This window comes from Cydia strobilella, chromosome Z (assembly GCF_947568885.1).
Source record: "Cydia strobilella chromosome Z, ilCydStro3.1, whole genome shotgun sequence".
NCBI classification, from domain to species: domain Eukaryota; kingdom Metazoa; phylum Arthropoda; class Insecta; order Lepidoptera; family Tortricidae; genus Cydia; species Cydia strobilella.
The window spans coordinates 37,305,837-37,329,247 of NC_086068.1; the positions used below are offsets into that span (position 1 = coordinate 37,305,837).

The 23,411-nt window shown below is 37.3% G+C and overlaps 2 protein-coding genes across 4 annotated transcripts in view; both read right to left on the bottom strand.

Moving 5' to 3' along the window:
* The window catches only part of LOC134754887 (folate transporter 1-like), a 48,601-nt gene extending 26,026 nt beyond the window's left edge, over positions 1–22,575 (bottom strand). For all 3 annotated transcript variants that reach the window (XM_063691350.1, XM_063691351.1, XM_063691348.1), the window contains exons 1-4: positions 22,155–22,575; positions 5,050–5,180; positions 4,520–4,664; positions 13–140 (exon numbers count right to left, since the gene is read on the bottom strand). In XM_063691350.1, the coding sequence (XP_063547420.1) occupies positions 13–140; positions 4,520–4,664; positions 5,050–5,180; positions 22,155–22,389 (639 nt within the window). In that variant the 5' untranslated portion in view covers positions 22,390–22,575. The remainder of the gene's footprint in view (positions 1–12; positions 141–4,519; positions 4,665–5,049; positions 5,181–22,154) is intronic.
* Positions 1–23,411, bottom strand: part of LOC134754957 (small ribosomal subunit protein uS14m) — a 306,550-nt gene that overhangs the window by 118,205 nt on the left and 164,934 nt on the right. The window lies entirely within an intron of this gene.

A 23,411-nucleotide genomic window follows, 5' to 3' on the forward strand; every position in this document is an offset into this window, starting at 1 on the left:
TCATAACAGTACCTTAGCTTTTGGTGAAATCTGATCCTTAGGCGGGTAGAGATTCTCCTGAAAGTTGTTGCGCCGGTGGAAGTAGATCCCGAAGTCTACGGGTGGCAACCAAAATGCCCATACCGTAGCCAGTATCTGAGCTGAAATAGTAACTATAATGTAAAGTAGGTATGTAAAAGATAGAAATAATTCATTTTAAAATGTACGCCTCTCCAGAGTATCTACGCTCATTATTTTTGTATCAGGGACTAGACATGTAATAGTGTTGTGACTGCTCCTTCGGTCAATGTGTTTAAAAACAGATTGGACAAGTGGCTTTTAAGCAATAAGTTAGACTGATGTTACTTAATAATAATCCGGCTACTGCTCACCACACACCGTATGTTACACCCACGCTCGTCAGTTATGAGCTTGTACATCCCACGGAAGTGTGGAGGCCGAGGCTTCCTAAACGCCAAAGATCTTGAGGTGTGCAATCTCAGGAATTATTTCCTTAACAACGAGTGTGGGATACATTGTGACGTGGTGGCAGTAGACAGGAAACTCACGCCGCTCTCCTTGGCAAACGAGAACTGTCACAAACCTGTGGTACAAAGTACTGCGGACCGCAAGGCGGTATGGAAGGATAAGCAGCTACGCGGGCGGTTATACAAGGCCCTCACGGGACCCGATGTAGACCTGCTCGCGTCGGTGAACTGGTTACGATTCGGGGACCTCTTCGGAGAAACCGAGGGTTTTGCCTGTGCAATTGCGGACGAACAACTGTCGGAAATATATCCTGAAGGACGGTACGGTCGACATTGTCACATTTATATACCTGTGCCAGTTCTCGAGAATGGTCGTGCCACGCTCTATTGGGATCGGTCTATCATCACTGACAGGACTATTGTAGCCAATAAGCCTGACACACAGAAAATGGCCTGACATCATGCTGATAGATCGAACGCAGCGCCGGGCTGTGCTCGTCGACGTCACCATCCTAGTCCGTTTGCTATGGGGCATGGTTGTATGGAGAGGTATACATTTTAGGGTACAGCAATGCCATTTGGTACGAATGTTATACACATTCACCTAAGCCCAAAACGCCCGGTAGCCAGCTTGAACTCCGCGTCTGGTTGTCAAAGTACAGAGCTCCCGGCGCTCAGAAAAAAAATTCTGACGGATTAGTTTGGACCTTTCGGTCAAGTTTGGTGTCGTTTTTAGGTAACTAGATGATGCCCAATTCATTCCCCATACCAGTTTTTTAGGGTTCCGTAGCAAAATGTAGCGCAATCTTTAAAATAATAAACTTTTAATAGTGACACAATGCAAACAAACCCGAATAGTTTTATATTTTTTGTACTAAACTTGGTTTATAAAAATACTGTCCAAAAGCCTATTTAATGCAGATTATAAAAACATTATATGTATATACATTTAACTATTTTCAATGTAAAATAAAATAATTAATGCATGTACCGGCTTGATTTTTGCGGGCGGCGCGCGGGCGTCAAGAAGCTTGGGTGCCACTGTGGACCCAAAGTCTTATGGCTCTAGAATTAATAAGATGTCAGTGCGTGAAATCTTGCAGTTCCAGGTGCAATTGTTTCAAACGTAAGCTCAAATGTACTGAGTTAGGTATGTAATTTTGGAGGTGGTTGTAAATAAAATTATTTAATTAACAAACGTATATTGTACGTCCGTGATGGATAAACTGTTGGTTCTTAACTGTGTTATTTATTGTCAACACCTTTCTACACACTTAATATTATACAATACAATAAATCTTATCTTATCTTCTATTATTATTTGTCTTTATTTTTAACAATGTTACCTGACTTCATTTATAAATTGAAGATAATTAAAAATCACACTAATATTATAAAGACGAAAGTTTGTGAGTGTTGTGTTTGTTACTTCTTCATGCTCAAGTGGCTGGACCAATATTGATAAAATTTGGTAAGGAGGTAGCAGACACTTTGGATTAACACACAGGCTACTTCTTAACCGCGGGTAATACCGCGGAGCGCAGCTAGTATATTAAAAAGAAGCAAAACATAGGTAAAGAGAGAAAAATACATTTGTTTTACTTAAATAAATGAACGATGACCGCCCTGGCCCGCAGGATTTTATAAGGATTGAGCGAGGAATCTCTCAGGGCGGCAGTTTGAGTCCCCTGTAGTTCTGCCTAGCTCTGAATCCCTTCAGCACCCTGCTGGTGCTGAAGGATTTGGGACTATGTTGCCGGCTCGGCTTCGGAGAGAGGGTGAAGTCAATTCTCACCCTGTGTGTCTCATCCATGTATGGATGACCTCAAATTACTTTCACCAAATAGCAAAGACTTATTGGAGCTAATGAAAACTACCGAAGTCTTCAGTAGTGCCATCAACATGGAGTTTGATGTCGAAGAATATGCGGTTATACATGTACAGCGGAGAAAGGTTATAAATCCAACAAATTTACAACTTTATGAGACAATGTCGTTCAGCTTTCAGATCTATCTCTGACTCAGAAACCTATAAATACCTTGGTATGTCACAGTCTTTGGGCATTGAGGACGAGGGTATTAGACGGTCGGTGAAGGAGAGCTTTTTCAGTCGGCTCACAAAAGTCCTTAACAGTCTTTTGTCAGGAGGCACGCCGCCACAAAGTGCGCGCCTTCAACGCAAGCAATATGCAAGGTGTTGGTGAGCGGATGATAAGGGTTTTGTAAGGGTATTTGGGCTACTGAGTACTCAAATGTGGTAGCTTTATATAAGGGTTTTTAAAAGCAAAACAAAGGGTTTCGTCTGGCAAAGGGTATGGTGAGTTAAGCCTTATGCAATACCCTTATAAAACCCCGATAAGGGATAGCGGGCCGGTCCCTGATACCAACAAGTACAAGATCCAATATTGTAGGAAAATACACCATCATTTTTGCAAAAGAAAACAACACTGCTATAAAGAACACCTTCTACAAAAATGCTTGTTCAATAATTCAAATCTATAGCCCAACCGAAACAGCTACAGAAGAAGCTAAAGATAAATTCTACCAAGACCTATCAAGTGTAATGGCGGCGACGCACAAATATAAAATTATTATGGGAGATTATAACAGCCAAATAGGAAACATACCAACAAGTACAAGATCCAATATTGTAGGAAAATACACCATCATTTTTGCAAAAGAAAACAACACTGCTATAATGAACACCTTCTACAAAAAGAAACAAAGTAAACGATGGACATGGCAATCACTTAACGGAGATTACAAGAATGAAATTGACTATATCCTTACCACCTCTCCCCGCTCATTTAAAAATGTAGGGGTAATACCTAGTTTCAACTATAACTCCGACCACCGAATACTTAGAGGTACAATTTACAGCAAGAATCCAAAAAAGAAGAGAAAAAAGTTGACAACTAATAACATGGAGATACCGTTGCCAATACCTAAAGACATAAAAAACCAATTTATAAAGAACCTGAAAGGGGTCAAAAAAGAAGATACCGTACATGAATACAACAAAATGGAACTGTCATTGCAAGAACTAAATATGACACTCTCAGGCAAAAGAAACAGGGATAAAATAGGAGAAGAAGCCAGAAAGAAATCTCATTATTCAAAGGAAAGAACTATTTCAAGACAGGAAATCAAATCACCAAAAATAGCTCAACTAAGTAAAAAAATAAATCAAAGTATTAAAACACACAGATCAGAGAAGAGGCTTCAGAAATTACAAGAAGAAATAGAAAAAACAGGAGGTACTAAAAGAGCTCTTCACAAACTACGAGAACACATGACTTGGATACCAAGCCTAACCAACACTAATAAAGCAGGACCAAAGACTAGTTCAAGCTCAAGACCACATATATCACAAATAGCAACCGAGTTCTTCAAAACCTTATATAGTAAAGAAAAAAAGCTACCGGGTAGAGAAACAGAGGAAACAAATGTGATTGAAGAAAATGTTACACACATACTGGTGAGCGAGACAGTGAAAGCTATTCTTTCCCAAAAGAGATACAAATCTGCTGGCGATGACAACATCACTAATGAACTATTAAAAGGCCTCATAGAGGAAATCAAACAACCAATAACAAACATTGGTATTTAATGGGAACAACAGAAATTCTCTTAAAAAAGAAACGAATCAGAATGTAAACAAACAAGATGGCGATCCACATTCCACAGATAAGACACAGATGACACGCGATTTTGGAATTATTCGAACACAGTGTTGCTAACCCGCGATTTTTCAAATTTGCCGCCTTTTACTACTGACAAGATTTGCTTGACCCACTATACATAATAATAATACCTAGGGAGGCTTCAGTATTATTTCTTCCGGTCGAAATATTCAGTCTCGTGCGAGGCTCGAACTCACGATCGAATCTGGAATCTGGATCACTAGCAAATCGCAATTTGCCTATGCTGAAACGGAAAAGCTTCGAGGTCGCTTGGTCAATTATTTTTATTTGAACAGATTCTTCGCCAGTAGAGCTATTAATATATAGGTATACCTACTTAGCTTAGCTTAGTAAAAGGTAGGATAGTTACAAGAGAATGTTATGTAGTTTAGGTCTCGGAAGTCCAAGAGGTGCATGTGCGTGAGCAGTTGCGCGGTCACGCCAGACAGGAAGCGGCCGGACAGCGCCGCCACACGCGCCAGTGACGTCACCCGCGCGTACTTCGACGTCTCCACCTACGACAAACACGAATGTTAGCCCCGTTTTCACATGTCGCTGCAAACATACCAGTGGCCTTAAAAACCACTGGCCTAGTAGCACTGTTATGTCTTAATTCTTCACTTTCTTCAGGAGTATTCGGCTCTCATGGCTCGGAAGAGTTAGACAACCTACACCACTATTGATTTATTATCTATTGTGCACAAAGTGCACGTCAATGTTCAAGGGTTAGTTAAGTAATTATCAACTCCTGCGCAGCAACATTTCATGCATTTCTTTAATTTGTTTCTGTACCTATGCAAATTTGACTCCAGTGCTACTGACGTCAAATTACCTATCATAAACAATCAACTACCTAAGCTACTATAGTTACTCATTCAGTCACTACAAGAATCAAATTACCTTTGCATACATATATGTGTAATATGCGACTTCAGTAGCCATATATAATCCAAACAAGGATTGGCTCACATACAACCATTCTATGCTTGTAGTCCATAGCAGTATAGCATAGATTGATATTCCGCACAGTCCTGAAATAAATTAAGCCATCATAAAGATAAGATACTATTTATTTCATTGAAAAATATCCAAAAATTAAAACATTCATAAAAAACCGGCAAAGTGCGAGTCCAAGGGTTCCGTACATTACGCAATTTAAACAATGTATTTTTTTAATGTGAAATGTCTTTACAAAAACCCGTAGGGGTCGGATCAAAAACTAAGTACTTAAGTAATTAAGTCTGACTTACGCTTGACTGCACATTTCTGATAGGTTTTCCTGTGATCTATAGGTAAAGATCTATTTTGTGTATTTTTTTCAATATTTTTGATCCAGTAGTTTCGGAGATAAAGGGGGGGGGGTGGTAATTTTTTGCCTATTTTCTTGAATAACTTCTAAATGTACTCAATATTTCTCATTTACCCCCAAAAGTTAAAATTCATTTATTTACGTTACATGTCCGTCTTTGGGTCACAGACTTACACATGTCTACCAAATTTCAACTTAATTGGTCCAGTAGTTTCGGAGAAAATAGGCTGTGACAGACGAACAGACAGACAGACGCACGAGTGATTCTATAAGGGTTCAGTTTTTTCCTTTTGAGGTACGGAACCCTAAAAAATATTTTTTAATACAGTTGCTCAAAAAGTGCTACTTTTCGTGGCTGCTTAGCGTGCGGAAAGTTGGTTTTCCCGAACTAGTGCTTTTTACTTTTCCAATTTTTTAAAATTTTTACTTGTTCCAATTCATGACTACTTATTGATGAGTGTTAATATTAGTTTCCTTTAAACGTCGTAATCAACATAAAAACCTACTGTTAATGTAAGAATACGAAAAATATGCATATTTCATATTTTATTACTTACCTCTTCATCATTATAAGTATTATAACACGTTTATTTTTTAATGTTGAAAAACCGTTCTTAATAAGTTGTCTGAATGGAACGGAACGCCTGTCAAAGAAGAGGCGTATTTTCTTACTGCAAGAATGTTTTAAGTTTCCAAAGGCAACATTCGATATTTTTTTTATAAATATACGATACACAAATAATCGTAAATAACGATATTTAGGTAATAATAGTACAATGTTTTCATATTTACAATTGTTTCTGTCTTATAGAACATGCATTTGAAAAAAAAAACTCATTGAAGTGGGTTCAATAATAATAACAATTACAACAGTCAGTGTCACAGAATTAATAATATAAAAGTTTCGAACTCCATTCCTTACTTGTTGCTTTTCTTATTTTTTCGCAACTGTATTAAAAAATGTCGTTCGAAACACGTGTGGATATGTCATTCTTCACTCGTCCCTGTAGTAGTATATCTCGGTACTCGTGAAGTAATGACATACTTTCCGCACTAGCATCGAAATATACTATATTAACCAAGAATAATTGTAATACAGTATGCAAATTATCGACGACTTCCACACTAGGCTATGCCTGGGTAAAAATCTTAAAATAAGTCGCCTTAATAGAAGGGCGGCAGTGGTGTAGGGTAATGGGGGAGGGGGGGGGGGGGCTCCAACTTTCCTCCCGCGGAGATGCCTACTTTCTGAATTATTTATGGTTATAATCTAAGGTTATAACAGTGCCAAAGATTGTAATGCAGAGGGGGGGAATGAGGTGGACTCCGTGGTGGCTCGCCGCCCTGACGTAAGAAAATGCGGCACTAACGCTCGGCGGGCGGGGACTGCCCTCCCTCCGCGCTTCCGTGTTTTTATATACACTCTAGGGGTAGGGACCACAAAGACCACGTGGGGTCGGGGTTGACAAAATCGGTTCCGTGACTTTGAACTTTAAAACAGAAAATATGCTCGGCTCAGGATAGTGGAGTGCTCCACTTCAATTTTTGGTATGTATGCTCAAAGAGGATATAATATTATAGAGCGGTGCTGTCATAGTAAATTTTGTAACCCCAGTAAATTCACTGCCATCTATCGACACACTTTAAAACTAAAAATGAAGATTTATAAAAATACGATAATAGTACATTTCGATGCTAGTGCGGAAAGAATGTCATTACCCCTAGAGCACCGAGATATCACAAGACTCGGTGCTCGTGAAGTAATGACATTTCCGCACGTGTATCGAACGACGTTTTTTAATACAGTTGCGAAAAAATAAGAAAAGCAACAAGTAAGGAACGGAATAGGGTATTTGACAACATTAAAAATATGTAACGAATTGCTGTCATCATGAAAGATAATAAACTAATAAAGTATATTTCACTATATTTGAATGTAAATTATGTTTAGTTTTTGGAAAATAAACGAAAGAAAATTTAATATTTTTTGAAATTTCATCAGGGACGTGAACGCTCTGTGATTGGTCAACGCTCGGATGACGTCACACGCGGGTAAACATTCTTGATTGCCTTGAGTGTTTTAACTGTTTTATTTGTGTTTAGTTAATTTTAGTTATTGTTCCACAGTTTTCTGATATATTCCGATTTATCCGTATATCTAGTAGCACAATATTCATAAGAATCTCAAAATGGAGCCGAAATATGTGAAAGCTGATAGCGCAACCTACCAGACAGACGCCTTAATGGTTACACTTTTCTTTAAAGATAATCCGGATTACTATGCTGCGGAACTTAGAAATGTAAAAACATTTCGATTTCGATGATACGAATACGACGACGATATATATATATATATATATATAGAATACGATGACGAGAATAATATCTCCATACTGCACTTTAGTTTGAAAGAAAAAGTATGCTACTAACTACCTACTAATGCTGAAAGAGCTATGTTATGAGGTTATGTAGTAATACATTAAATACCTAGATCTTGTTTCGTTAAATAACAAAATCCGCTGCTTTAATTACCATATTTATTTACAGTTAAATATTACTTACATTGAAGTGGTCTTCACACATAAAAACATTTATATGCGCTTAAATGCTCTTTGGGTCTCTTCGCGCTAGTTTTAACCACATTTTTCTTTTTTTGGGATTCGTTGGAACGGAAACAAACAATTTATCTGGATTTTTTATAGTCGTACTTAAACATTGCGGCACTATACACCATTTATATACCATTTTACAGTGAAATAATAAATTCAATGCACATAAACCATAAGATTTACTAAGGTCATTGACTGAGTTTACTCGCGTGTGACGTCACACGTGTCACGTGATTAGCCCCTTTGCAAAAACAGCGTTTAAGGCGCGTTCAAAATAAATAAACAAACATTGTTTTTTTAAATTTAATACAGGAAATTTCACGGAAATATCAATGTAGTGTAATTATTAAGTCATAAACAATAAATTAAAACCATTTTCAAAAATTAGTCAAATAGCCTATTCGAAACTTTTAAATTATTAATTCTGTACGACATCATTGACATTGACATTATGAAGAAGTGTTTTTCTAGCTTTTATTCGACTAGAATAGATTTTGTTATTATTATTGAACCCACTTCAATGAAAGTTTTTTTCCAATGCATGTTCTATAAGACAGAAACAATTGTAAATATTAAAACATTGTACTATTATTACCTAAATATCGTTATTTATGATTATTTGTGTATCGTATATTTATAAAAACAATATCGAATGTTGCCTTTGGAAACTTAAAACATTCTTGCAGTAAGAAAATACGCCTCTTCTTTGACAGGCGTTCCGTTCCATTCAGACAACTTATTAAGAACGGTTTTTCAACATTAAAAAATAAACGTGTTTAATACTTATAATGATGAAGAGGTAAATAATAAAATATGAAATATGCATATTTTTCGTATTCTTACATTAACAGTAGGTTTTTATGTTGATTACGACGTTTAAAGGAAACTAATATTAACACTCATCAATAAGTAGTCATGAATTGGAACAAGTAAAAATTTAAAAAAATTGTAGAAGTAAAAAGCACTAGTTCGCGAAAACCAACTTTCCGCACGCTAAACAGCCACGAAAAGTAGCACTTTTTGAGCAACTGTATTAAAAGATGTATTTAACTATGGATAAATGATTTTTTTTTATTTGCATTAATTATTTTTATGATTTTGACCCATGTTCCTTCACTGATATGCGTTAAAATTGTTAAATAACAAACGAAACCGTCAACGCCCTCTATACGAGAGTAGGCCAAAGGTAGTGGCGCCATCTGATCGAGAATCAAATTTTCGTGATTTTCGAGGCACGTTTTTTCCTTAGACTGTATCCATCTATTACGGAGTTATATCTATCTTTGGTTAAACAAAAGACTCTTCCCTAAAAATGTTTACATCAGTGAGGACTACACTAAAGATATGCTGAAAAAAAGAAAGGAGCTCAAAAGCCAATAACAGGCACAAATAAAAATGGGAAAAAAGGCTAATATTTGCTTCGACAAACTGGTCATAACAGACAAACCTGAAAATAACCGTAAAAATAGGAAACGTTATAACTCTCTTTCACCTAAAAACCAGCAAACTGGCCAAAAAGAAAGTGACTTAAGAGAAGAACCAAAGCGAATAGATAGAAACAGCATGAAGAACTATTTGTCAAGACCAAGGACCGAACCAACAACCGAAACCACTCCAAAAAACTAATTACCTACAACAACCACAATAACCGGAAAACCAACAATGTATCAACAAATATCTGTAGCAACTTCACTAAACGTCCCCCAAGCCGGCTGGTCACCGTGGGGGCAAGAGACCAAAACCCTCCAACTTTAAATAAATTATACACCAACAAAAACAAGAAACAACATCAAAAAGAAGATATAATACATATTGCAACCTACAACACGCTAACCTTAAGGACTAATGAGAGCCTAACGGAACTAATGTTGGCCTTAGAAAATATAAATTGGTCTATACTGGGCCTGAGCGAAGTTCGACGCCTAGGCGAGAGTATTGAGGACCATGGCCATTTTATATTCTATTATAAAGGAGAAACGCTAGGTCTTTATGGAACAGGATTCTTAATAAAAAAATGAATTTAAACCACTTATTGATGAGTTCATTGGCGTCTCGGAGCGTATTGTAATACTTAATATAAAACTACTCCCGAACAATCCAGCAGAGCAGAAATCGACACCTTCTACTCCACGCTGCAACAGGCAATAAACAACCACTCGCACAACAATTTAGTAGTAATGGGTGATTTCAATGCAAGAACAGGGGCAAAAGGGGAAGGAGAACAAACAATACTGGGCCCATACTGCTCAGGCAAAAGAACAAGAAATGGGGAAAAACTTATACAACTGGCATATGAAAACAACTTAAAAATACTAAATACTCTATACAGAAGACGGGAAAGCAACAGATGGACATAGTTATCTCCTGACGGCCAGCACAAAAACGAGATAGATTTTATACTAACAAACAAAAGTTAACACTTTCGAGACTGCAGAGCTCTAAATAATATAAATTTTAACAGTAACCACATAATGATCAGAGCAAAGTTACAAGTAAACACACTAAAAAGTAGACCCTTTAAAGCAAAGCAAACCAACAGCGTAGTACTAGAAAATACAGAACTACTAAAAGAAAAGCTAGAGCAGTTAACTGAGAAAACGAAGAATCTAGACATACAGAGTAAATACAACAAATTCCAAGAACTTCTCTACAGCAATAAAAAAGGTAAACTTGAAAACAAAAACGACAGGCAAAAATGGATAACAAACGAGACTAAAGAACTGATAAGAAATAGAGCCGACCTTATATCTAACCCTGAAAAGACAAAAACTACAAGAAAAGAAATAGCCGAAATAAGCAAGAAAATTAAAACACAGATGAGAAAAGACCGTCAGAGATACAGACTGAGACAGCTGGAAATGTTCATACAAAGAACAGGAGGCACTAAAAAAGCAGCTAAAATACTTTTGGAAAAACGAGACTGGATACCAAACTTGATAAATAAAAATCTTAAATGCGAAAAGCGACGCCCAGAAATAATATAAATAGCCACTGAATTTTTAAAGAATTATATTCAAGTGAAAATCTACACACACAACTATCAGGAGGCAGCGAAGTACCAGAAATACTATATGAAGAAATAGAAAAGGCTGTGAAAACTTAAAAAACAGAAAAAGCTTCAGGATCGGATGGCATAAGTAATGAGTTCCTCATCCTAAATAGAAATCACCTAATACCAATTCTGAAACACCTCTTCAATGAAATCTTACAAAACGAGATAATCCCTTGCCAATGGACAACATCATCTATAATACTTCTACACAAAAAAGGGGATAAAAATAACATCAACAATTATAGACCTATTATAAGCCTATCCTCGAATATATATAAAATCTTCGCTAAAGTTATACTCCAAAGAATAACCAATAAGCTAGAGGAAAATCAACCGAGGGAGCAAGCGGGCTTCAGGAGCGGGTACTCGACTGTGGACCACATTCATGTCATCAAACAATTGTTCGAAAAAGGCAAGGAATATAACATAACATTCTACTGCTGCTTCGTGGATTACAGTAAAGCTTTCGATACAATAGAGCACGAGAAAATATGGCAGGCACTCAAAAATCAAGGTCTTCTTTTTCTTTGCTCCATCCCACTTTAGGTGGGGTCGGCTCTCCTAATTTTTCGGCGCCAAGACTGCCTGTCATGGGTTGTCGGGTCGGGTAAATTTAATTTATTAGCTAGTTTGGTCATGCTGGTCCACCATGTCAGCAAAGGCCATCCGCGGCCTCTCTTACGTTCCGGGAGGCATAGAGCTTTTTTGACCACGTGTTCTTCGTCTCTACGCATTACGTGGCCATACCACCTTAAGCGACTTTCTATTAGTTTATCGGGGATAGGGGCCACTTTTAAGCTACCACGGACATATTCATTCCGGACTTTGTCGATTTTAGTTACTCCTCCTGACCATCTTAACATTTTCATTTCTGCGGTATGTAATTTTTGCACATGCGACTCTTTTACCGTCCAGCATTCCGCCCCGTATAGCATCGCCGGCCTCACCGCGATCTTATACACCTTGCCTTTTGTGCGAACAGGCATACTAGGGTCACATAAGACCCCAGTTAGCGACCGCCATTTTTGCCAGGCAACACTTATTCTATGCCCTATGTCTGGCTCTACATTCGCGGTACTGGCAATTATGGATCCTAAGTATTTAAATTGCTTTACTTTTGGTACCGGTGTTTTATCAGGATAGCAAATCACTGAATCATTTTCTAAATTGTTGCTGAAGATGCATTCGAGGTGTTCCGTTTTTGTCCTGCTAACCCTGAGGCCCGCGTCTTCTAGGGCATTTACCCACTGACATAGAGCATTTTGGAGTTCTTGAGTAGTTTTGGCGATAAGGACGATGTCGTCTGCGTATAAGAGATTCCAAGGTAAGGGTTCTTGAATACATTGAGTGATATAGTCCATGACTAAGTTAAAGATCAGAGGGCTCAGTGCTGACCCTTGATGGACTCCCACACCCACACTGAATTCCTGGCTGAGACCTGCTGCTGATTTAACTTTGGTGCGTACATTATGATACATGTCCTGAACCAACTGCACGTAGCATTCAGGCAGGTTTTGCGCTCTTAACGCCTGCCATACTAGTTTTCGTGGCACCCGGTCAAATGCCTTCTCCAGGTCGATGAAAATGAAGTGCAAATCTTCTTTATTATGGCGATGTTTTTCTGTGAGAATTCTAACTGCTTGGATTGCATCAGTTGTCGACCTAGAAGGAGTGAATCCAAATTGGTTGGGCGTGATTGACGTAAGTTGTTGAATGCGTCGGTTGAGTATACGCTCCCAGATTTTCAGTGTGTGAGAAGTCAGCTTTATTCCCCTATAATTACCGCATTGTGTCACATCCCCTTTATTTTTGTAAAAGGGAATTATGTAACTAAGACGCCAAGACTCCGGTATTACCTTGGTGACTAGTATTATATTGAATAGCTTTGTAAGCCAGTCCAATCCGATCGGACCCAGCAACTTCCATATCTCAGCCGGTATCTCGTCAGGACCAACGGCTTTTCGGTTTTTCATCTTAGATACTGCGGTTTTTACTTCATCCAGTCCAATATCTTGTACTGGCCCTTCTGTTAGGCTTTGGGGTTGCATCTCTTTGCTTGGGAATTCTTCATTCATAAGTTCTTTATAGTACTCATACCATCTGTTATTTATATCATCATTCATAGTCAGTAGTCTATCCTCCTTACTTTTGATGTACTTATTGGTTTTAATATCTTGTGTGGCTCTATTTCTGCTCTTTGCTATTTTAAAAATTTCGACTTCGGACTCCGCTTCTTCAATCTTGCTATAGAAATTTTTCCGTGATGCAGCCCTTGCCTGTGCTACTTTTCTTTTAGTCATGGTCTTTGCTTCTTTGTATTTGATGCGGTCTTCTTCAGTACCAGTTGTTTGCCAGGTTTTGAACATGTATTTTTTGATCTTCAGAGTCTTTTTAACTTCTTCGTTCCACCAGGTCGGATCTTTGCCTGTACTGACTCCTCCTTTCGACACTCCCAATGTTTCGCTGGCTTTGGCTCTACATTCTGTCTCAAAGTTTGACCACATCTTTTCAGCAGACAAGTAGGTGTTTTGTATATCACTTTCCAGGTATTCTTTCAAGGCAACGAGAAGAGAGTCACCCTTATTCCCCTTGAGTTCCTTCCATTTGATTCTAGCTGTACGGTCTATGATCTTTTTAATAGGTTTTGGTAATTCATAGACTCCAACCAGTAGCCTATGTTGGGCCGTTAGTGATTCTCCCGGAATCACTTTACAATCCTTGAAGCTTCTTTTCACTCTATTATCAGCTAATATGAAGTCTATCTGCGAAGTTTTGCCCCCACTTTTGTAGGTAATAAGGTGTTCCGATTTCTTCTTAAAGTTGCTGTTAATTATGCTTAGACCATGCCGAGAACCAAACTCCAGAATTTGTTTTCCTTCTTTGTTTTCATTTCCATATCCAAATCCCCCATGTACATTTGCATAGGTATTATTTGACAAACCTATATGCCCGTTTAGGTCACCCATAATAATTCTTGCTTCTTCCTTAGGAATTTTCATTATGAGGTCGTCGATTTCTTCCCAGAAATCGTTTTTTAAAGATTCTTGGCAACCTGTTTGGGGTGCATACGCACAGATGATGTTCAGGATTGGTTGATTCTCTAACGCTAGTTTTACGGCTATGAGTCGGTCAGTTCTTCTTTCAATGTTAACTATTCTGTCCCTAAGGTGGCTATCGAGCACGATGCCAACGCCATTTTGCTTGTTGTTTGTTCCGTAGTAGACCAGTTGATATCCTAAGCCTCTGGACTTAGCTCCCTTCCAGCGTGTTTCTTGAATGCAGCAGATACTAATGTTCCTCCTTTTTCAGTGTTTCTGCAAGCACTCAAAAATCAAGGTATCAAAAATAAATACATCAGAATACTAAAAAACATTAACAACAACAGCAAGGCCACAATAAAACTAGAGCAGGAAGGCAAAGAGATCAGAATAGAAAGAGGCGCACGTCAAGGGGACCCACTATCGCCGAAACTCTTCACAGCCGTTCTAGAAGAAGTCTTTCATCAATTAGACTGGGAGAAATGTTGACTATCTATTAACGATGAAAACCTTTCACATTTGAGATTTGCGGATGACCTGATAATACTCTCATCATCAAGTGAAGGATTGCAAACAATGCTGAATGACCTGGTTAGAGAAAGTGAGAAGGTGGGATTGGCTATGAACACACTAAAGACCAAGACTTGTAAATAGTTGGACTAAAACCGATATAATGAAGAACAGAAAGAAGCTCAAGAATATATATATAGCTGTGAACTACTCAATGGAGGTGTTAGAAAAGAGGAGAGAGCTACAGGACAGGTTGAAAGAAGAAAGAGATAAAGGAAACTATGCTTATATTAAACATGACCAACTAATTGTCACTAAGAAAAATGAAAAGAGGAAGCGTTTACCTACAGACTCTCCCCCTTCAAATCCACATACCCTAACACCGAACACTAATCCAAACAAGCTGCAAAAACCCAGCGCTAGTAGGAATAACGATGCATAGCAACTAACGGAAAAACCTCCCCCAAGCCGACTGGTCATCGTGGATCGTGGGGGAGAATGACCACAACCCTCTAAAGACAAATACCACAAAAGAAACAAACTCAGACATCCACATAGCTACTTACAATGTAAGGACTCTACGAACCCAAGAAAGACTTGCTGAACTCGAACTAGCTTTAACCGAAATAAATTGGGATATAATAGGACTATGCAAGGTTAGAAGAAAAGGAGAAGAAATCCAAGAATATTTAGACTTTATTTTATATTATAAAGGAGAAACCTCGGGAAAACATGGAGTGGGATTTATTATTAAAAAGAAATGGAAGAAAAACATCATAGAATTTAAAGGGATATCAGATCGCATTGCCATACTCAACATAAACTTCCCTAACCATAAAAATGCATGTTCAATAATTCAAATCTATAGCCCAACCGAAACAGCTACAGAAGAAGCTAAAGATAAATTCTACCAAGACCTATCAAGTGTAATGGCGGCGACGCACAAATATAAAATTATTATGGGAGATTATAACAGCCAAATAGGAAACATACCAACAAGTACAAGATCCAATATTGTAGGAAAATACACCATCATTTTTGCAAAAGAAAACAACACTGCTATAATGAACACCTTCTACAAAAAGAAACAAAGTAAACGATGGACACGGCTATCACTTAACGGAGATTACAAGAATGAAATTGACTATATCCTTACCACCTCTCCCCGCTCATTTAAAAATGTAGGGGTAATACCTAGTTTTAACTATAACTCCGACCACCGAATACTTAATAAAAATAAATAAAAATAGCCTTTATTTCAGACAATTACATGGTTTCACTTGTTACCTTTGTATATTACATCTTAATTATTTATTATAATAGGGTTGTCTGTATGCCTTTTGTTGGCAAAGGCCTCCCCCAACTCTTTCCATTTCTCTCTTTCTAGTGCTAATGTTGTCCAGCATCCACCTGCTTCCTTCTTTATTTCGTCAACCCATCTTCTTTTGGGTTTACCACGTTTTCTTTTCAGGTGTTTTGTAAACCAGAACATTACTGTTTTAGACCATTTTCCGCTTCCTCTTATTGTATGTCCTGCCCATTTCCATTTCAGTTTTCTGATGGTTCTTGTAATGTCTTTGGTTCTAGTGTACCTTTTTATCGTTGTAAGTCTAATTCTGTCTGACAGTCTTTTTCCTATCATACTCCTTTCCATAGCGTTTTGACAAACTTCTATTTTTCTTATGTGAGATTTGTTAGTTGCCCAGGTTTGGCATCCGTATGTGATAACAGGTACTATGCAGGTATCAAAAAGCTTCCTCTTGATGGCCATACTTGTGCTTTTATTTTTCATGACTTCTTTTAGACTCCAATATCGCTTCCACGCATTTCCGATCCTTCTATCTATTTCTTTCGAGGTCAAGTCCTGTGGTGATATTGTTTGGCCCAAATAAACATACTCTGACACATAATCTATTGTGTTATTATTTATATTTATACTTTCCAGTTTGCCATTCGTCATTGCTTTAGTTTTTTGGGTGTTCATGTAAAGACCAACGTTACGGCTTTCTATGTCCAGGTCCGTCAGCACTGTTTGTATTTCTTCCTTTGATTGGGAGATAATAATTAGGTCGTCTGCGAACCTTAAATGTGATAGTTTCTCGCCATTAATTGGTAGTCCACATTTGTTCCAATCCAATTTGCGGAATACTTCCTGTAATACAGCTGTGAAGAGCTTTGGAGACACCGGGTCCCCTTGGCGTACGCCTCTTCCTAATTTTATCTCTTCTCCTTCTTTATCCAGTTTGATTTTTGCCTTGCTGTTTACGTAGACATTTCTTAGGACCCTGATGTACTTGTTGTCAACTCCTTGGTTTTTAAGGGCTTGCCATATTTTCTCATGCTCAAGTGAGTCAAAGGCCTTGCTGTAATCTACGAAGCAACAGTAAAGAGTTATGTTGAATTCCTTGGCCTTTTCGAATAACTGTTTGACGACGTAGATGTGATCCAAAGTTGAATATCCACTTCTAAACCCGGCCTGCTCTCTTGGTTGGTTCTCATCCAGAATTTTTGTTATTCGGTTCAAAATAATTTTTGCGAAGGTCTTATTTATATATGTTTGACATAAGACTAATCGGTCTGTAATTGTTGATGTTATTTTTGTCGCCTTTCTTATGTAATAATAAGATTGTTGATGTTGTCCATTGGGTTGGTATTGTCTCACTTTGTAATACTTCATTAAATATGTGCGTAAGGGGTTTTTTGAGGTGGTTGATGTTATTAATTAAAAATTCGTTGCTTACGCCGTCTGCACCTGGGGCCTTGTCCTTTTTCTGGGTCTTTACTGCTCTTTCTACTTCTGCCGGGATGATGTCTGGTACTTTGATTCCTCCTGTCAGGTCTGTATCTTGGCTGGTGCTCTTACTTGTATACAAGTCTCTAAAGAATGCGGTGGCTTTGGAGATAATTTCTGGTCGTCTTCGTTCGTGTTTGCCGCTTTTATCCAGAACATTGGGTATCCATTCCATTTTATCTCTTAATAATCTGGTAGCCTTTTTGATGCCTCCAGTGCTTTGAATGCATTTTTCCAACAGGTCTAGCCGGTGTTGGTGGCGGTCTTTTCTCATGTTTGACTTAATTTTGTTACTAATTTTGGCAATATTTGTTCTGTCTTTTTTAGTTTTGTTAGGTTTAGCAAATAGTTGCGCTCTTTCTTCTAGTAGTTGTCTGGTGTCGCTGGTAATCCATTCTGCTGGGCTTTTTTTACCCTTTTTTTCACTTTTGTTATTTGTGTGCAATAGTTCCTCAAAGTAGTTGTATATGTCTTGAGTATCTAGTTCCTTTGAATCCTCAATGAAATTTTCTAACTTATTCTTTATTTTTTCAGTACTTTCTAGCACTATATCGTTTGTTTGTTTTATTTTAAATGGTCTGTTTTTTTTACACCGAATACTTAGAGGTACAATTTACAGCAAGAATCCAAAAAAGAAGAGAAAAAAGTTGACAACTAACAACATGGAGATACCGGTGCCAATACCTAAAGACATAAAAGACCAATTTATAAAGAACCTGAAAGGGGTCAAAAAAGAAGATACCGTACAGGAAAATTACAACAAAATGGAACTGTTTGCAAGAACTAAATATGACACTCTCAGGCAAAAGAAACAGGGATAAAATAGGAGAAGAAGCCAGAAAGAAATCTCATTATTCAAAGGAAAGAACTATTTCAAGACAGGAAATCAAATCACCAAAAATAGCTCAACTAAGTAAAAAAATAAATCAAAGTATTAAAACACACAGATCAGAGAAGAGGCTTCAGAAATTACAAGAAGAAATAGAAAAAACAGGAGGTACTAAAAGAGCTCTTCACAAACTACGAGAACACATGACTTGGATACCAAGCCTAACCAACACTAATAAAGCAGGACCAAAGACTAGTTCAAGCTCAAGACCACATATATCACAAATAGCAACCGAGTTCTTCAAAACCTTATATAGTAAAGAAAAAAAGCTACCGGGTAGAGAAACAGAGGAAACAAATGTGATTGAAGAAAATGTTACACACATACTGGTGAGCGAGACAGTGAAAGCTATTCTTTCCCAAAAGAGATACAAATCTGCTGGCGATGACAACATCACTAATGAACTATTAAAAGGCCTCATAGAGGAAATCAAACAACCAATAACAAACATATTCAATGACATACTTACACAAGATACCATCTCAATGCAATGGACAAAATCTACCATAATCCTTATTCACAAGAATGGAGACAAAAACAAAATCGAAAACTATCGTCCGATAAGTTTAATGCCCAACTTGTACAAGGTATTTTCAAAGATATTACTGGGAAGATTGAGTAAAACACTAGTCGAGAACCAGCCTATAGAACAGGCGGGCTTTAGAAGGGATTTCTCCACTATTGACCACATTCATGTGGTCAAACAGCTGATACAAAAAAGCAAAGAATATAAAATGGAATACTATATGTACTTTGTAGACTAAATACAACAAAGCATTTGACTCACTACATCACCGAAGTATATGGAATGCCCTTAGAGAACAAGGAGTAAATGAAAAGTACATAAAGGTAATCAGAGGCATATATGAGACAAGCACAGCTGTAGTCCAACTAGAAAGTAAAGTAGAACCTTTTCAAATATTACGAGGAGTAAGGCAAGGAGATCCCCTCTCACCAAAACTCTTTTGCTCGGTTCTTGAGTCCATATTCAGAAAGCTGAACTGGGAGGAATATGGGATAAACATAAATGGCAGCAGGCTGAACCATCTTCGTTTTGCTGAAGACCTCATACTCTTCGCAAAAAACCCAACTACACTCCAAATTATGCTACAACAACTGGTAACTGAAAGCGCGAAAGCAGGTCTCTCCATCAACTCAAGCAAAACAAAGGTGATGACGAACAAAGATTACCACCCAATGTTGACGGAAATGAAATAGAATATGTAAAAGAATATATCTATCTTGGTCAAGTGATATCACCAGAAGATCAAATGCTCAAAGAACTAGACAGAAGGATTAATAATACATGGAACAAATACTGGTCTATGAAAGAGATAATAAAAAACAAAAGTGTACGAATGAAAATCAAATCCACACTACAATACCTGTCTACTGCCATGCTTGACATACGGTTGTGAAACATGGGCATGCACTAAGAAAAATATACAAAAGATTGCGGTCTGTCAACACAGCATGGAAAGAAGCATGCTAGGAATAAGAATAAATGACAGATGGAGACTGACAACAATCAGGAAAAAGACCAAAGTTAGAGACGCAGCCAGAGAAATAAGAAAAAGAAAATGGAGGTGGACAGGTCACATGTCAAGATCGAAAGTAGACAAATGGACACAAAATATAACGAACTGGTTCCCTACATACAGCAAGAGAGGTCAGGGACACCCGAAAATTAGATGGGAGGACGATTTCCCACCAAAGTGGATAAGAACAGTTCGAAACAGAGATGACTGGAAAGCTTTAGAGGAGGCTTTTGTCGGAAATCCCGACAAAAGCGAAGCTGACTAGTGAAAAAATGATTAATCAATTATAAAGAAACTAAACATATCCAAAAATAGTCAGTGATTAAAGGCTAATTGTATTGTATTGTAAAGACCAAGGCTATGACTAACAACAAGCAAGAACCTATTCTCATCAATAATAACCTGATCGAATACGTCAATGAGTACATCTATTTAAGCCAGATAATTTCTCCGGTAGATCTAACCTCAAAAGAAATAGATAGACGTATTGGAAATGCTTGGAAGACATATTGGAGCCTAAAGGAAATAATGAAAAATAAAGATATCAATGTAACTATCAAGCGGAAACTTTGATACCAGCATACTTCCTGTACTCACTTACGGCTGCCAAACCTGGGCTCTCACTAAAACGCACATTAGAAAGCTAGAAACTTGCCAAATCTCCATGGAGAGAAGTATGCTGGGGAAAAGACTATTGGATAAAATAAGAATAGAATCCATAAAGAAGCTCACCAAAACAAAAGATGTCACAAAAACAATAAAAAAGTTAAAATGGAAATGGTCAGGACATACAATTAGAGGCAAAGAAAAATGGTTGAAATCGATAATGAACTGGTTCACAGGCCATAAGAAAAGAAAAAGAGGTAGACCATTTAGATGATGGGTGGACAACATCAAAGCCATAGCAGGAAGAACATGGACGAGAGTTGCCAAGGATAGAGAGGAATGGAGAAGGTTGGAGGAGTCCTTTTGCCAATAAGTGGCACACAGACAGCAATAAAATATGCAAGAACTGGGAAAAAAATATATATATGAAATTTACTTTACTGTCTGAAATAAAGGATAATATAAATCTATCTTTGGTATGGTGTACAAAAGTAGCCACAAAATATTTAATGAAATCAAAAAAATAAGGCCGCCGTGCGTTTTGTTTCATGTAATATTCTATAAAATTAAAATTTATTACCGGCGGCAAAAATTGCTTTAAATCATTTAAAAACAACCCAAAAAAGCCCCCCACAGCATCAGCTATCCTCAAACAACGTGACTTATTTTAAGATCCAACCCTATGCCTGTATCGTAAGTCAGCTACATGCATAAATTAACCAGGTACTTAACAGCGGCCTGCACTTAAGATCCGTATGGGTCGAAGTGTATCTGCAAGGGCCCCCGAAAACCATAACATAACTTAACAGCGGCCTAAAAAATCAGATACATGCATGCAAACTTGGGTTAGGTTAGGTTAGATCTACAACCCTTACAGAATCAAAATGCAACAAGAAAGCAGGTTAGGTTAGAACTGCAGCCTTTACAGAACCAAACTGCGACTAGAAAAGTGGGTTAGGTTAAGTTAGAACTGCGACCCTTACACAACTGAATGAACTGAAGTGCTACTACACAAGTGGCCACCCAGGTTAGGTTGGGTTATTTAAATATCAATTTTTATATAAATCGGAATAGTAAGTCTTCGTTATAAATGTATGGACACAAATAAATTATTTAGCAAACATTACTATGGAATTTCAAAAAGTTGCATTTTAAATCATTTGCAAAATAAATCTGCAATCAATAGGGCTCCTAAACATGTAGGCAGGGGTCGGAAACCGGTATTTGCTCCATACAAAAATACCGGTATTATTATGTTCTTTTTCGTTCTTTTGTTTATAATTTCATTTTTAATGGGACGTTTTAATAATGCAAAATTGTTTCCTAAATACATGATTCAGTCCTACGTAATGAGCATAAAAAAATTCAAAATATTGGGCTATTTCGGGGTTTTTAAAAAATACCGGTTCCGAGCCCTGCATATAGGGCTGTAGGCATCTGAAACTGGGCATAGGGGAAAAATTTTCTAGGTTTTAATAACTGGATTTAAAGTTTTCGGAGATGAGGTAGGAAACCGCATTGATGAAGGTTTATTAGTCTAAAAGTAAATAATTACTTAATTTAAAACAAAATGAGTATTAATTGTATTTATTTTACCCGGGCGAAGCCGGGTTTTCATCTGGTAGTTATAAAAATATCAATAAAATAAATGAAGTGTACTAACCTGACAAAATAATCACGGGTTTGAATCGCAGAAAATCAGTTATTAAAAATATCACAATTAGGACTGCCATATATGAATAAGTTCCTACTGGGTAAACATCACGGAACAACTGCTCGGAGGTTACATTACGCCATTCTCCACTTAAATATTCTGTAACGAAGGGTTCAGATGGCCTAATCTCACGTAATGTCCCAAAAGCGCAAAGTATAAGAGTTATTTTAAACCATTCCAGCATTTTAAATAATATTAAAGTAGAATGAATAAGTTATTATAAGTTTGTAAACAGCAGAGGATGAAAGTCACTCGTTCTAAGAACAATTTGGCAGTAGACTGTAATGTAATGTTAAATCTTAAATCCTAAACTATTTCATTTTTGGCTCGCGCTAAGTGCAACCACTTAAAGTAAAAAGTTGTGACAAGTACTGACTACTGAGCAAAGAGTAAAGTAAGTATAATAGGTAAAGAGAGCCCACTTAAAGCATTTTATGGAAACTCATTTGAAAGCACCATCTCTGTTGTCTCCCGAAACTAACTATATATGTGTGCGTGCACAACTACATATTACATATACATACGTGCGTGTACTTTCGTCCTACATAATATTAGGTCTACTTGGGCGGTTTACAAGTCAATTTTCTGTTTGATTTCTTGTAACATCAAAGATTTTCGAGTACAAGATATCGAACAAAAAAAATTCTCGTAAACCGCCCAAGTAGACCTAATATTATGTAGAAAAAATGTTTTAAAGAGTGGAATGAATATAACAAAAACATATTAGTAAAGTTATTTTTATTGCCTTAAATTTGGTATACAAAGATCATGAATCTAGTATAACATGGATCGGTCATGAGGGGTGGGGCGAAATGACCGAACGGGATAGTCTTATGTATCTTTCAGTAGTAGTGACAGAGAGCAATATATTACTTTTTGTCTTTGTCAAAGTTTCACTTTTCCACCGCTGCCACAACCGAAATTGTGGCAAACAAATAAGTACGTGACATGTCATGCTTGTTCGTTGCTTGTTTAATTATTGTTGTTTTCTATGAAATTGTGCTTTCTCTTATAAAACATAGTGATGGTTAGCGTTTTGAATTGATAAAATAATGGTGAATTGTTCTGTAATCGGCTGTATTAGTCGCTCTGAGCAAAAATATGAGAACATAACCTTTCACACGTAAGTACGGTATTTTACACCTTCCTCTTAACGCAATATGTGAGAATAACATCGTAAAATTACGTTACACTCAAAGCAATGTA